Below are 12,938 nucleotides of genomic sequence, written 5' to 3'. Positions count from 1 at the left end.
TTGTGCTATAGCATATATGCAGAAAATTTGCAGTAACTTACAAAAGTATTTATCCTCCTGGAATTCATCTAATTTATATTTCAATAACCAATAATAAACATACCTATGTATTTCATTCTGTTTTTCAGTGTGAAGAGACCAAATTGAGAATTGCGTAAGTGTGGCTCAATCTAAATGCATTCCATATCTTATTCTACATCATCCCTACTGTGAAATGGTTGTGGCAACATTATGCTTTATGGCATTTTTTCTTTAAAACCTTCATGAGAACCTTTTTTGTGTCTACAAACAGCCAGCCTGGAGCCTGGAGACCCAGACAGACTATGTTATTGAATATTTTACTACTTAAGAAAGCAGCATACAGAATAATTTAATCATTATTCTGTAAGGTTTGCTGTAAACTAATACATTTTGCTGTCAAAATGTATTATAATGGCATATTAGTTAATCCAAATAATACAAACCTTATTAAATCATTTAAAGGCACTGAAAACCTTTCCAAGGCCTGTACAGTGCCCACTTACCTACATTTTATGCATTTGTTGATACATTCAGCAACCTTAATGGACTTTATCATTCCATTTAGTAAATGTGTCTAACATTTAAAGGTACAATCATAAGGTGATGAAACCTTGTTGGTTACAAAATATTTGTCCTCAACCCTGACCAGTTTTTGCTGATGAAAAACACTCTCACAGCCTGATGCTCCCAGCACCGATTCACTGTGGTTTGGTGTTTTCAGTATGGTGAGACATTAGAAGAATTACTCTTGTAACCTCTTGTAATCTTCGTGGTAAAGTTTGTTAATGTATGTTATCTTCACAACATTCCTCTTCCAGAAACAGGTGTATTTATAACAAGATCACATGAAACATTAACTGCAAATTTCAAGGGGGTGGAATAATTATACAAAGCACTGTAATGTTGAGCATTAATGCTAAATGTTTTGCTATTTGCTTTCCACACAATCAGAAAAACAATGACAACTGACCAAAGAATTTGTGAAATTTACCTGACTCTTGAGGTGGGTTTCCAATTGAAGCCATTCTCTGTGCTGTCACAACCTAGAAATATGTTCACACTCAAAAGTTAGAGCCGGACAAACAAGTACACAGAACTTTTAATGCATGCCTTCATTTAAAAATAAAAATCATGCACAGGATAAATCACACACAAACACGCACGCACGCACGCACGCACATTCTTTAGTTGATATATGAGGATGTAACCAGATGTATTATTATTAAAAGTTTAGAGCAGGGGTGTCAAACTCTGATCAAATTTTGATCAATGTGCAGAGTAAATTTATGTTTAATTTCTTTAATTTCTGTTATTAAAGGTAGATTTTGAAAATCACACAGACCAAACATTAAGCTGATTTATTAATCACTGTGCATATTTGGTCTATTAAACTAAAGGAAATGAGTAAAAATGTCTTTTTAATTTACCTGTATCTTGAGCTGTATGACCGAACCACTCCTCACACAGTACAGTGAGAAATGAAGTGTACAAAAACAGAATCTGGTGTACACTCAGAAAACTGGATGGACTACATTGTGAAGAAAATGAAACCAAAAACTCAACACAGACTTTAAGAAATTTTTAGTCACATACCAAATACCAACCTGCCCAACAAAACAACTGAAAACAAGGAAATGTCAGGTGATTTTATTTTTGCGCTAAAATCCTCTGGTAAATTAAAATATACAAACCCCACAACTATTCCAATGTGTTTGTGTAATCTAACTCTCATCTAATCAAACAAATACACATCTAGATTTTTTTTTAAGTTGCTGATACCTAAAAAAGTAGCAGAACATTGACTGTATAATTTAACAGTTCACTTTCATTCTCTGGTATTATTTTATATATATTCACAAAATATTAAAATTGCATACTATATATTCCATTATAAAAATGTACATAAAATCGAAGGCACTATACACTGTAGAATATGAGCAAGGAGACTTAATTCACCTCCAGTTCAACATTATTTAATTAAATTTACTCACACACACACTACACCCTCACTAATTATTCAGTCACACCCACAGCTTTCAGCACCTGTACAACAACAATGACAGGGGAATCTGTGATGGCATGAAGATCAGGCTGTGAGTGACATGAATCTGTATCATTAGTACATTATTACATTTGTAAAAAGTCATACTAGTAAACCATGGACGATCACTGCCCTCTGTCCACTAAACCCAATAAAACTTCTTGTTCTGCTGCTTGGCTTTCAGATGTGTTGCGCAACAATCAAAAAGAGCTAAGATCATTTGAGAGAAAGTGGAAGAAATCACAACTTGATGCAGATCTTGACTCTTACCGTAAACTCCTGGCCAAGTTCTCCTCAGATGAGACTTCTGCCAAGACATCCTTCTGCAAGGAAAAGCTTGAAGCTTCGACACAAGACCCTCGTGAGCTCCACATCATCATCAACCCCCCGGGTCCACATGCTACAACCTCCCTAACTGCAGAAGACTTTACTTCCTTTTACCATGAGAAAATTAATAAAATCTGCAGGACCTTCACTTTTGCCCCGACTGGAACTCCTGATTTAGGCTCATGGTATCTTAAGTCTGTAACCTAGTAAACTAGAGTTATTGTATTCAATGGTAAAGGCTTAAAAGCATTTTGCACGTCACTCTGGATAAGGGCATCTGCCAAATGCTGTAAATATAAATAGTGTGATGTGGCCACTGTGTTAATCAAATTATATTACTTTTCCATTTTAGTTCAGAAAACTGGCAGCTTTACTTCTGCTGCATGGACATGTTGTGGAATGAACAAAGAGACTGGAAAACAAATAAACCTTAAACAAAGAAAAGTATAGTAATTAACAGCTTTTTACAATTTAACAAACTGGAAGGACAAACAAATGAACAAACAAACAAACAAAAACGTGAATAGACAAAGATACTCCAAGAGGCTGATAAACCTCTGCTAACCTTCTGTCCATATCCTCTGCTTGTTTCTTGTCTTCTTAAATCCCTTTTCAGTGCATTCACATCAGTACATTTGCACATCTGTGTTCCCATGAAAAATTAGCTAGCTAACTAGTATTTGGCATTGTTTAATATTAATAGGTTTATTAATATGATATATCTGAAGTTATAGTATTTAATAGAAAAGCTGGCTCACATTTACTAAAGAAATAAACACAATTGCACTTATACCAGTAAACATGCAGATAACACCAGGAAGTCTATCTTAATTAAAACAAAACCATTCATACCTAGAAACAATTTAAAACATCCATCATGCAAAACAAGCCTGTTAAGGATGATTGATTTCTAGTTCACATTCATTCTTTAAAAAAAAAAAACAGAGAGAAACACTCATAACAGCTTGGTGAAATACAAAGTGTTGTTAAGGACACCATTACTGCATCAGGTCTGGAAATTTTTTTTAGAAACCTTACAGTTTTTCAAGCTTCTGTATTGAGCTCTCTGTATTTCACACATTAATACATACAAGAATTCAACATGAACCTAGGAAAATGTGTTGTGGCAGAGAGGTACAAAAAAAGGAAGGTAAGAAGGTAGAAAAGAGGCCACAGAATCTTACGATGTCAGCTGCATCTGACAAAAAACGTGTATGAGAATAGTTTTTTGAAAACATTTGAGACACCGTTAATGTCCAATCCGTAATCCACAAACTTTATGAACCATAAACCTGCATGTTGAGCAAGTAAAGGCCTGGTTAGTCGGGGCAGGCATAGCTATTAGTATATTTAGTGGTATCTTTTGTGTCTAATGGCTAAATGTTTGCATTACCTTGATGTTTCCCTCCAATTCCATATGCATTATTCCTTCATGGCAGAGCTCCAAATAGTATAAAGTTAACAGCAGTCATAAGGGGTTGATTTAACATGCCCTCAGTGAAATTTTTAGCTGGTCTTCATACCGCTTCATAACGCATACCCTGAACCAGAGGCCCAGATGAAGCTGACCATACAGGACTTGCCTTGGCATTGAGGTATCCTGATAACATTCCCAAGCCAACACAGTTGGTGTTTAGTTCCCTCCATGCTCTTTCAGTTTGTTCTGTTGAGCACTTTAGAATGTGGTACATGATCACACCACATGATCCTCAGGATTCCATGCAGACACCTTAAATGTAAGGACTCCAGCAACCTTAGATGTCAGCTGAATGTGACCCAGGCTTCACAGCTGTAGCGCTACAGATGGTTTATAGATGGTATGTAGTTGAAGGTGCCTGGTTTTCAAAAAACTTTTGTCTGTGATTGACAAAGGCTACAGAGGCTTGTGGATTATGTGGTTAATGTTGCAGCCCTCAGTAAGAAAATTACCCAAGAATTTGAAAGATGGAACTATTGTGAGTGGACAGTGTAGGTAGTGTTGCCTGACAAGCCCTGACAATGCTGTAGGCCTTCACACCAATGGAAAGGATGATTTACAGATATTCTGGGGTGTGAGCCACAAACGCGCAATAGTCAGAATACTGCAACTCAAGGTCCTGCACTGCTAAGGCCTTGCGTATTTAAAAAATTCCATTCAGTCTGAAAGTTACCATGATCCCAATATTGTGTTCCAGCCTGTCATGGAGAGGTTTTGTGAAAAATAACAGGAAGAGCTGAAGAGCACTGATGCTAACACACACCCTTGTTTTACCAGAGTGCATACAGTAGATTAAAAGTTACAGATTCCTGTCCCTCTGTAGTCTAAGGAGCCACCATCGCACTGAGGAACTGTGATTGGATATTAACAAATTTTCTTGGACAGCCAAACAGCAACAGATACAGTATTCTTTTATGTACTTCACCAATTTGCTTACAGTAGCATGACTTGCCAGGACTTTACCTACAGCAGCTAGCAATAATAGGTCATTACTCCCACCACAGCTAGATTTGTCAAGCTTGTTTTTGTAAGAAATTATAATGGAATTCATTTGAAAAATGTTAAGAATGCCAGAAATGTTAAGGGATAAACAGATATTCTCCTGCAAAACGAATTGGTAAATCATCCTGGTGAACCGTGTTTGAATAGCTCCAGGGCACTTAATTTTGAGGTAGATGATGACTGCTAACACCTCTTGTTGGTGGGCGGATGATAAGTTAATAATCGACTGATTAGGCCAAGAATAGAGAAATCAGTTGATGGCTGTTGGTTGAGGAGGGCTTCAAAATGTTCAGCATAACTTGCAAAGATGCTTCTCTAAGTGCCATATATAGTCTTCATGGTATAGTGCAAAGTTTATCTGCTTGTTATTGGCTTTCTTAAGATGCTGTGGGAGGCACACTTTGATTCCATGCTTGATTAACACATGGTGATCTGTACAGCATTTTGCAACTCTTCATATGAGGTCAATCACGTGACAGTATTTAAGTTGTTGGATGCATACAAGACATCTTGTATGTCATTTTTAGTTGAAATAGTGTTTGTAATACGGAGATCATGCTAAACAGTGGTAGCTTCCTCAAACATTTGTGGTAACCTACCCAACACCATGTCCATGTCTACCAGTCTATAAATACCTGTTTCATCCCATACTAGCATTGAAGTTTCTAAGAAGAATGATTTTGTCATTCCTGGGGATACGATGAAGGGTGACAACTAATAGCTGATAGAACCTACCCTTCACACTGTCTGATGGCAGTATCGGTACATATGAAATTACTACAGTATAATAGTAGAGTGAGCAATATTTAGGCCACTTTTCTATTATCTTTGTCTACAGTGCAAACCCTAAATGTAGTTTTCCAAACTACAAATCATGATTATAATGCTTTGGCAGTTTCCTAAATGTATGACTTACTAAAACAGAAAACATAAAAACAATCTGTCTGCAAAAGTTTACTTTATTATACAGTTAAGATAAAGTTGTCAAAAGATACACGCTTACATTGCTAATGTACAAAAGATATATGTACAGATAGTAGTAGAAGTAACAACAACAACAACAACAACAACAACAACAACAACAACAACAATAGCACATTTAAAGTGTGGTCCCCATTTCCTTTAGTATTTCTCCCTTGTAGCTCACAACCTATAAAGACGTAAGATTTATAACAAGTGTTTTTGTATAAATTCTATGTACATGTTATTAAAGTAGGTTTCTCTGTTTACACCAAGTATATAACAAATATATAACAAGGTATAAATCACAAATTAGGTATTACAAAAGTTTACTGACATTTATTCTTCACTTAGATAATACCTTATACTGTCATACTTAAATACAAATAATAAGAAAAGTATTCAGACTTTATGTACACTTAATTTTATGTTTTCTGTAACTCAGTTTTCAGCCTCTTGTCTTCTGCTTGTTCTCTTATAGAAACTGGTGTGTCAGGATCTGCTTTAGAGTGGATGGGAATAGACAGAGTCTAGTCTGAGAATCTCTCATAGTTCTGCTCTTACTGAAGTGAAGTTGTTGAGCGTGAGCTACCCCTCTTGGAGCGTGACCTATCCCTGTTGGTTTATATTTGAAGCAAACATTAACTTTAATCAGAAACAATTGAAATGTGCATATTTTATGTGTTTAAACATGTTCTGTTCATTATGTTGCCTACCTTAATGGTGGAGTAGATGAAGTCTCGTGCTGCATAGATTGATATGAGCCATATCCAGAGCTCTTATCATCATTACCATCCTCCACTGTTGAATAAGACAGTTTTTTAAATAAGTATCAGGAAATCTCCAAATTGAAATTTATTTATTTTCAGGCAGAAAAGCAAATTGACAAATTTAATGAATGTGTATTTTAACCATTTTTCAATATTAAAAAAACACTTCTAGATGAGAGGATTCACCCTAAAATAAATACTATTAAAACTATATATTTGGTTAGCACAAAAACAGTACTGCACTGTATGTTTATGTTAAATTTCACATTAAAAAAATAAAATAGAACAACAACCCTTACTGTGAGGTGGAAGCGAGCTCATGCTGCCACGTTCCTTTCTGACATGTAACATACTTTGTGAGGTTTGATTGCTGACAATGGAACATTGGTTCTCAAATTTCTCACAGATTTCTTTGTCTAACTGAAAAGGACAGCTCTTGTTATTTGCCACTACTTGTTCAATCTTTCTCATCAGTTCAGGGACTTGTACAGCTGCTTTTTTTCCTTTAGTGTCCATAACATGGTATCTGTTCCCACATTTATCTACAAGCCACTGCAGTGCATCCCCTTCACTCTCAATGTGCAGTTCTATGTCTATGTCTTCTATCCAGGCCCCAGTAGTGAACAGCACTATGGTGTGATTCCAGACACAGTCACCAAGAAGTTGCAGATATTCTTCAGCAATGCATCTGTTTGCCTCTTTGAAGGAAAAAGCTGCTCGTACAAACAAAAGGAAAACAACAGGTACGACTTTGGAACAATGAGTGTGAACACTCTGCACTATCTGCCAGGCAAGCTCGGATGTTTCCTCCATATCATGGACCCAGTCCCAGCCTGGAGTGTCTACTACAGCTACATGTCTTCCTGCTACTTGTCCATGTTGCTGCTCACTTTGAAAAGTCTTTTGTCTGGAAAAAAGGTTTCTGCCTAACATAATGTTTCCAGTTGTGGTCTTTCCAGCTTTTCTATAACCAATTAATACAATGTTGACCTCAGGATCACTAGGCGAGGCTCCTGTAAGCAAACAGAAATATTCAGAAATAAATGATTTCTCAATGCATTTAGAGAACACAAAGATATGATGTAATGAAGCTAAAAAGTGATCCTGATTAATAAAAAAATAAATCAAGCAGTAGTTTGTAGTTACATTTAACATTGTGGAATAAATGTGTTTCTATCCTGTTATACTATATGAGATATAAAACAGCCAGCCATTCATCATTAATCAGCTTGAGAGTTCACTATGAGAGTTCTGATTCTCCTGATGACTCTCTAATAATTAAACCGAGCATAGTTACAGGGCTCTCAAGTTTTGAAGACAGGCAAGCGTGACATCTCCAACCCCCCAAAGTATTTGTTTAATTTCCATTTATTAATTTGTGTGTGTGTGTGTGTGTGTGTGTGTGTGTGTGTGTGTGTGTGTGTGTGTGTGTGTGTGTGTGTGTGTGAGTGTGTGAGAGAGAGAGAGAGAGAGAGAGAGAGAGAGAGAGAGAGAGAGAGAGAGAGAGAGAGAGAGAGAGAGAGATTATGACTGGTGTTTATTGTAATGGTCTTTATCATTTGTAATGTTGCTCCCATTTAAAACAGTTCAGCACAAGCCCAGCCATTTTTAGTGTCATGACTGAGGACAATGTTCCGTCCAGAGACAAGCTGTTTTGTGTTGAGGTTTTGTTCAAACCGATTATCGAAAATACCCTCGCTAATGAATGTTTTTTTTCATTGGTTGTTGCGTTAAATCTTACCTATATACAATAGTGCTATTTTTTGATTGGTTGTTGTATAGGCTCTTTATTCGATTGGCTGATAATTGTCAGGCTGACTAATAACTCCAGGGGAGACACGCTTGATTCCTGCCCGGTTCCATAGAGACAGCGGTGTGGACTGATACATTTTGGGTGCTGCGGCTTATCAAACATATGAAAAATAGTCAAAAGGTTTTTCTGCGAGAGAGATGTGTTTCGGGAGAGCGTGATAAAAGACCCAAAATGTGTGACACTTGATAGCCCTGTAGTTACTGAATTCTCACCTTTTTCAATCCCTTCATTGCATCTTTGTAGCATTAAGACTCAATTATTAATAATTTAGTAAAGATAAAGTAAATGAAAATAAAGGTTTAACAAAGTGGATGAATCTTTGTTAACATTTGTTGTGATTTACAAATGAAAATGACCACAATTGTGGTACTTTTGTCACCTTTTTCAGATACTGAACTAGTTGATCCTCTTTCTGCCTTTTCTGCCACCAGTCTCCTCTCTTTAGCTTTGTCTTCTGCCATCAGTCTCCTCTCTTTAGCTTTGTCTTCTGCCATCAGTCTCCTCTCTTTAGCTTTGTCTTCTTCCATCAGTCTTCTCTCTTTAGCTCTGTCTTCTGCCATCAGTCTCCTCTCTTTAGCTTTGCCTTCTGCCATCTTCCTCTTCATTTGGACCTCCTGCAAAATCTTCTGGTCCATTTCAAAATGGCCACCACTGTTACTAGCAACAACCTCATCAATCTTTTCAAGCAGCTCAGAAACCTGAGAGCGATCATCCTTATTGTTGTTGTTGAACACGTGGTACATGTTGTTACATTTCTGCACTAGCCACTGCAGAGCTGTCCCTTGACTTTCAATAAACTGCTCAATTGTTGTTTCTCCCAGAAAGTCCCCACATGTGAACAGTACCATGGTGTGTCTCCAAACATTCTCACCAAAAAGCTGGAAGTGACCCTCAATTGTCTTCTTGTTCCTTTCAGAGAATGAAATGTCTAAACGGACAAGCACAAGCAAAATGTGGGGTCCTGGTGGACACTGAGTTACGCTAAGCACCAGGTCCTGCTTGCGAAGCTCAGTAGTGTACTTGACTGGGTGAATTCTCCATTGTCCTGGAGTATCTACTACAGTAACGTGCCTTCCTTGAACGTCGCCTTCACTTTTTACACACTTTGACATCCTCTTATTTGGAAATGCCACAAATGCTTCCTGTGCCAGGATTGTGTTTCCTGTTGAGCTTTTTCCATAAAACTGACAGCCTGTTAGCAAAATTCTGATCTCAGAACTGTGGCTTGTGCTTCCTATGAAAATAAAGAGCAGAATGGAATCAACATTTTTAATAAAGAAATGATATGGACATTGACATAAGCTAACAGTTGGCTATTTATTTTTACATTAAAGCTGCAGTGTACAGTTGTACTGTCAGTGAAGTGATATTACAGATGTTTTTAGCTGGATAGATAACTTTAGCTAGATACTGTAGCACGAGCTGTTGGCACTGCGTTGTTTACTGACTCCAGAGAATGAGTACTGTGCAGGTACTCTGTAGCATTGATGATCAAACCTTATACAGCAATCAGGATCAGATAACTGTACTCTACCACACAAGCTCTAGCTGGAAACAAGAGGTTCTGGTCATAATCCTATTGTTTGGTAAGTGTTATGATTACACTGTGTAGAAAAAAAAGCTTTTTATTCTCACACACCACAAACTCCGAAGCAGCTCCAAGTTGCTTCTAAAAGTAAGAGCAATTTTTAAAAATGTACATACAGTATAATTTCCTTAAATCTTACAGACAGAATGAGTGATTTATAAGTCTGATTTACCAACAGTTTTAAAGGAAAATGATAATAAATATGTAATATTCTACATACCCAAGTCATCCACTTTGGTGAATGGCTGGCTGTTTATATATCATATAGTACAATAGGATAGAATGACACTTATTCCACAATGTTAAATATAACTATACACTACTTTCCAGAGCATGATTATTTTGTTATTAATCAGGATCACTTTTTAGCTTCATTAAATCATATCTTTGTGTTCTCTAAATGCATTGAAAAATCATATCTGAATATTTCTATTTGCTTACAGGAGCCTCGCCTCGTGATCCTGAGGTCAACATTGTATTAATTGGTTATAGAAAAGCTGGAAAGACCACAACTGGAAACATTGTTAGGCAAAAACCTTTTTTCCAGACAAAAGACTTTTCAGAGTGAGCAGCAACATGGACAAGTAGCAGGAAGACAGGTAGCTGTAGTAGACACTCCAGGCTGGGACTGGGTCCATGATATGGAGGAAACACCTGAGCTCGACTGGCAGATAGTGCAGAGTGTTCACACACATTGTTCCAAAGGTGCACCGGTTGTTTTCCTTTTGTTTGTACGAGCAGCTTTTTCCTTCAAAGAGGTGAACAAACTCATTACTGAAGAATATCTGCAACTTCTTGGTGACTGCGTCTGGAATCACACCATAGTGCTGTTCACTACTGGGGCCTGGATAGAAGACATAGACATAGAACTGCACATTGAGAGTGAAGGGGATGCACTGCAGTGGCTTGTAGATAAATGTGGGAACAGATACCATGTTATGGACACTAAAGGAAAGAAAGCAGCTGTACAAGTCCCTGAACTGATGAGAAAGATTGAACAAGTAGTGGCAAATAACAAAAGCTGTCCTTTTCAGTTAGACAAAGAAATCTGTGAGAAATTTGAGAAGCAATCTTCCATTGTCAGCAATCAAACCTCACAAAGTATGTTACACATCAGAAAGGAACACGGCAGCATGAACTTGCCTCAACATTACAGTACGTTTGTATTAATAGTGTTGATTGTGTTCTAACCAAATTAATAATTAAAGTGTGTTCTTTATAGACTTTTTTTACAGTTAAAGTCATGAGTTTCAGAAGACTGAATTTCTGGCTGTGACATTTGCATCAACCCTGGGTCCTGAAGGGCTACAGATTTGTGTTTTATATGTAGAATATGTAAAATAAGTTAGAATGCTAAACACTGAAATGGCTCTGCAGGACAGGGGGCATCCCCTAAGATGTATTTTAAAATAATGTATAATGGCTAAAATACTCTAAAATTAAATAAATCTATTTAATAATTAAAATAAATATAATTCTACTGGTTTTGTAACACTTATTTATGAAACTTTGTCTTATTCAACAGTGGATGATGATGATATGAGCTCTGGATATGGCTCATATCAATCTCTGCAGCATGAGACTTCATCTACTCCACCATTAAGGTAGGCAAAATAATGAACAGAACATGTTTAAAAACATAAAAGATGCACATTTCAATTGTTTCTGATTAAAGTTAATGTTTGCTTCAAATATAAACCAACAGGGATAGGTCACGCTCCAACAGGGACAGGTCATGCTCAACAAGTTCACTTCAGTAAGCGCAGACCTCTGAGAGATCTGTCTATTCTGTATATTGTATTTATTGTTTGTATTTAAGTATGACATTAGTATAAGGTATTATCTAAGTGAAGAAAAAAAAACCTTTGACACTTTTTCATCGTAACTTGAACAATGTTTTAATCTCATGGTTTCTTAAGTAGTGAGCCAGAATCATGTATGCAATGTTAGAGATTTAAGCATTCATGTACGTCGCTCTGGATAAGGGCGTCTGCCAAATGCGGTAAATATAATGTAAATGAAGAATAAATGTCAGGGTTTTTTTTTGTAATACCTCATTTGTGATTTATACCTTGTTATATATTTGTTATATACTTGGTGTAAGCAAAGAAAACTATGTTAATAAAATGTACCCAGAATTTATACAAAAACACTTGTTATAAATCCGTCTTTATAGGTTGTGAGCTACAAGGGAGAAATACTAAAGAAATGGGGCTCTTTTTACCACACTTTAAATGTGCTCTTGTTAGGGCCCGAGCACCGATGGTGCGAAGCCCTATTGTTTTTGCTCGGATTTATTATTTTTTTTTTTTTAGGGCCCGAGCACTGATGGTGCGAAGCCCTATTGTTTTTGCTCGGGCTTCTTCTTATTATTATTTATTTATTTATCTATTTATTTATTTATTTATTTTTTAGCACACATTGTGGTCCCTTAACATGCTCGAAAGCTATTGAAATTTGGCACACACGTCAGAGTCGTACGACGCTAGGCTCGGGCAAAGGCTGGAATACAGGGAACACAATACAGGCTCTGTAGCACCCTCTTTAATGAAAAAACAAACATTTGTGCACAGATCGGGCAATTATGTACATCGACCCGAACAACTTTCGTGCTCTAAACTATGAGCTCCGCCCAACAGGAAGTCGGCCATTTTGAATTATTTCAATAATTGCATGCGGGGAGCTTGTAAGTAGTCCTCCTAGGGAATTCATGCGATTGACATCAAACGTGGTGAACATGATGCCGAGACATTGCACTTGCTAAATTGCGAAGGGATTTTTGATATCTCGAACGGTGCTGCCATGGCGGCGTGACTAAGTTATGGCGAATTCAGAGAAACAGGAAATGTCTAATATCTAAAGCAAACAATGTAATTTTGGGATGACACGCGGTGTGTGTGTTCGGGCAAGGATTCAGATCGCATCGATGTGCTTATTGT

The 12,938-nt window shown here is 37.0% G+C and overlaps 2 protein-coding genes across 5 annotated transcripts; one reads left to right on the top strand and one right to left on the bottom strand.

The window, feature by feature from the left end:
* Positions 1-6,236: 6,236 nt before the first annotated feature.
* On the bottom strand, positions 6,237-10,157 carry LOC113662621 (GTPase IMAP family member 8-like). Of its 4 annotated transcripts, none has more exons than XM_047817732.1 (5): positions 8,995-10,155; positions 8,791-8,862; positions 6,898-7,611; positions 6,545-6,629; positions 6,237-6,443 (listed from the first exon to the last, which is right to left on the bottom strand). In XM_047817732.1, exons 1-5 carry the CDS (start codon positions 9,521-9,523, stop codon positions 6,389-6,391), a joined length of 1,455 nt encoding a protein of 484 aa, XP_047673688.1. In that variant the 5' UTR covers positions 9,524-10,155; the 3' UTR covers positions 6,237-6,388. The 4 variants fall into 4 exon arrangements, with proteins under 4 accessions (XP_047673688.1, XP_047673687.1, XP_047673686.1 ...); XM_047817731.1 differs by having other exon boundaries at positions 8,791-8,928; positions 8,995-10,153; XM_047817730.1 differs by having other exon boundaries at positions 6,237-6,422; positions 8,791-10,157.
* A 124-nt stretch (positions 10,158-10,281) lies between these two features.
* LOC125138398 lies at positions 10,282-12,168 on the top strand. Its single transcript, XM_047817733.1, has 3 exons — positions 10,282-11,154; positions 11,525-11,603; positions 11,705-12,168. Exons 1-3 carry the CDS (start codon positions 10,641-10,643, stop codon positions 11,757-11,759), a joined length of 648 nt encoding a protein of 215 aa, XP_047673689.1. The 5' UTR covers positions 10,282-10,640; the 3' UTR covers positions 11,760-12,168.
* The last annotated feature ends 770 nt before the right edge of the window (positions 12,169-12,938 follow it).

Source organism: Tachysurus fulvidraco, chromosome 8 (genome assembly GCF_022655615.1).
Source record: "Tachysurus fulvidraco isolate hzauxx_2018 chromosome 8, HZAU_PFXX_2.0, whole genome shotgun sequence".
Classification (NCBI taxonomy): domain Eukaryota; kingdom Metazoa; phylum Chordata; class Actinopteri; order Siluriformes; family Bagridae; genus Tachysurus; species Tachysurus fulvidraco.
Note: the sequence above shows the minus strand (reverse complement) of the source record. Positions and strands in the feature narration are given on the sequence as shown.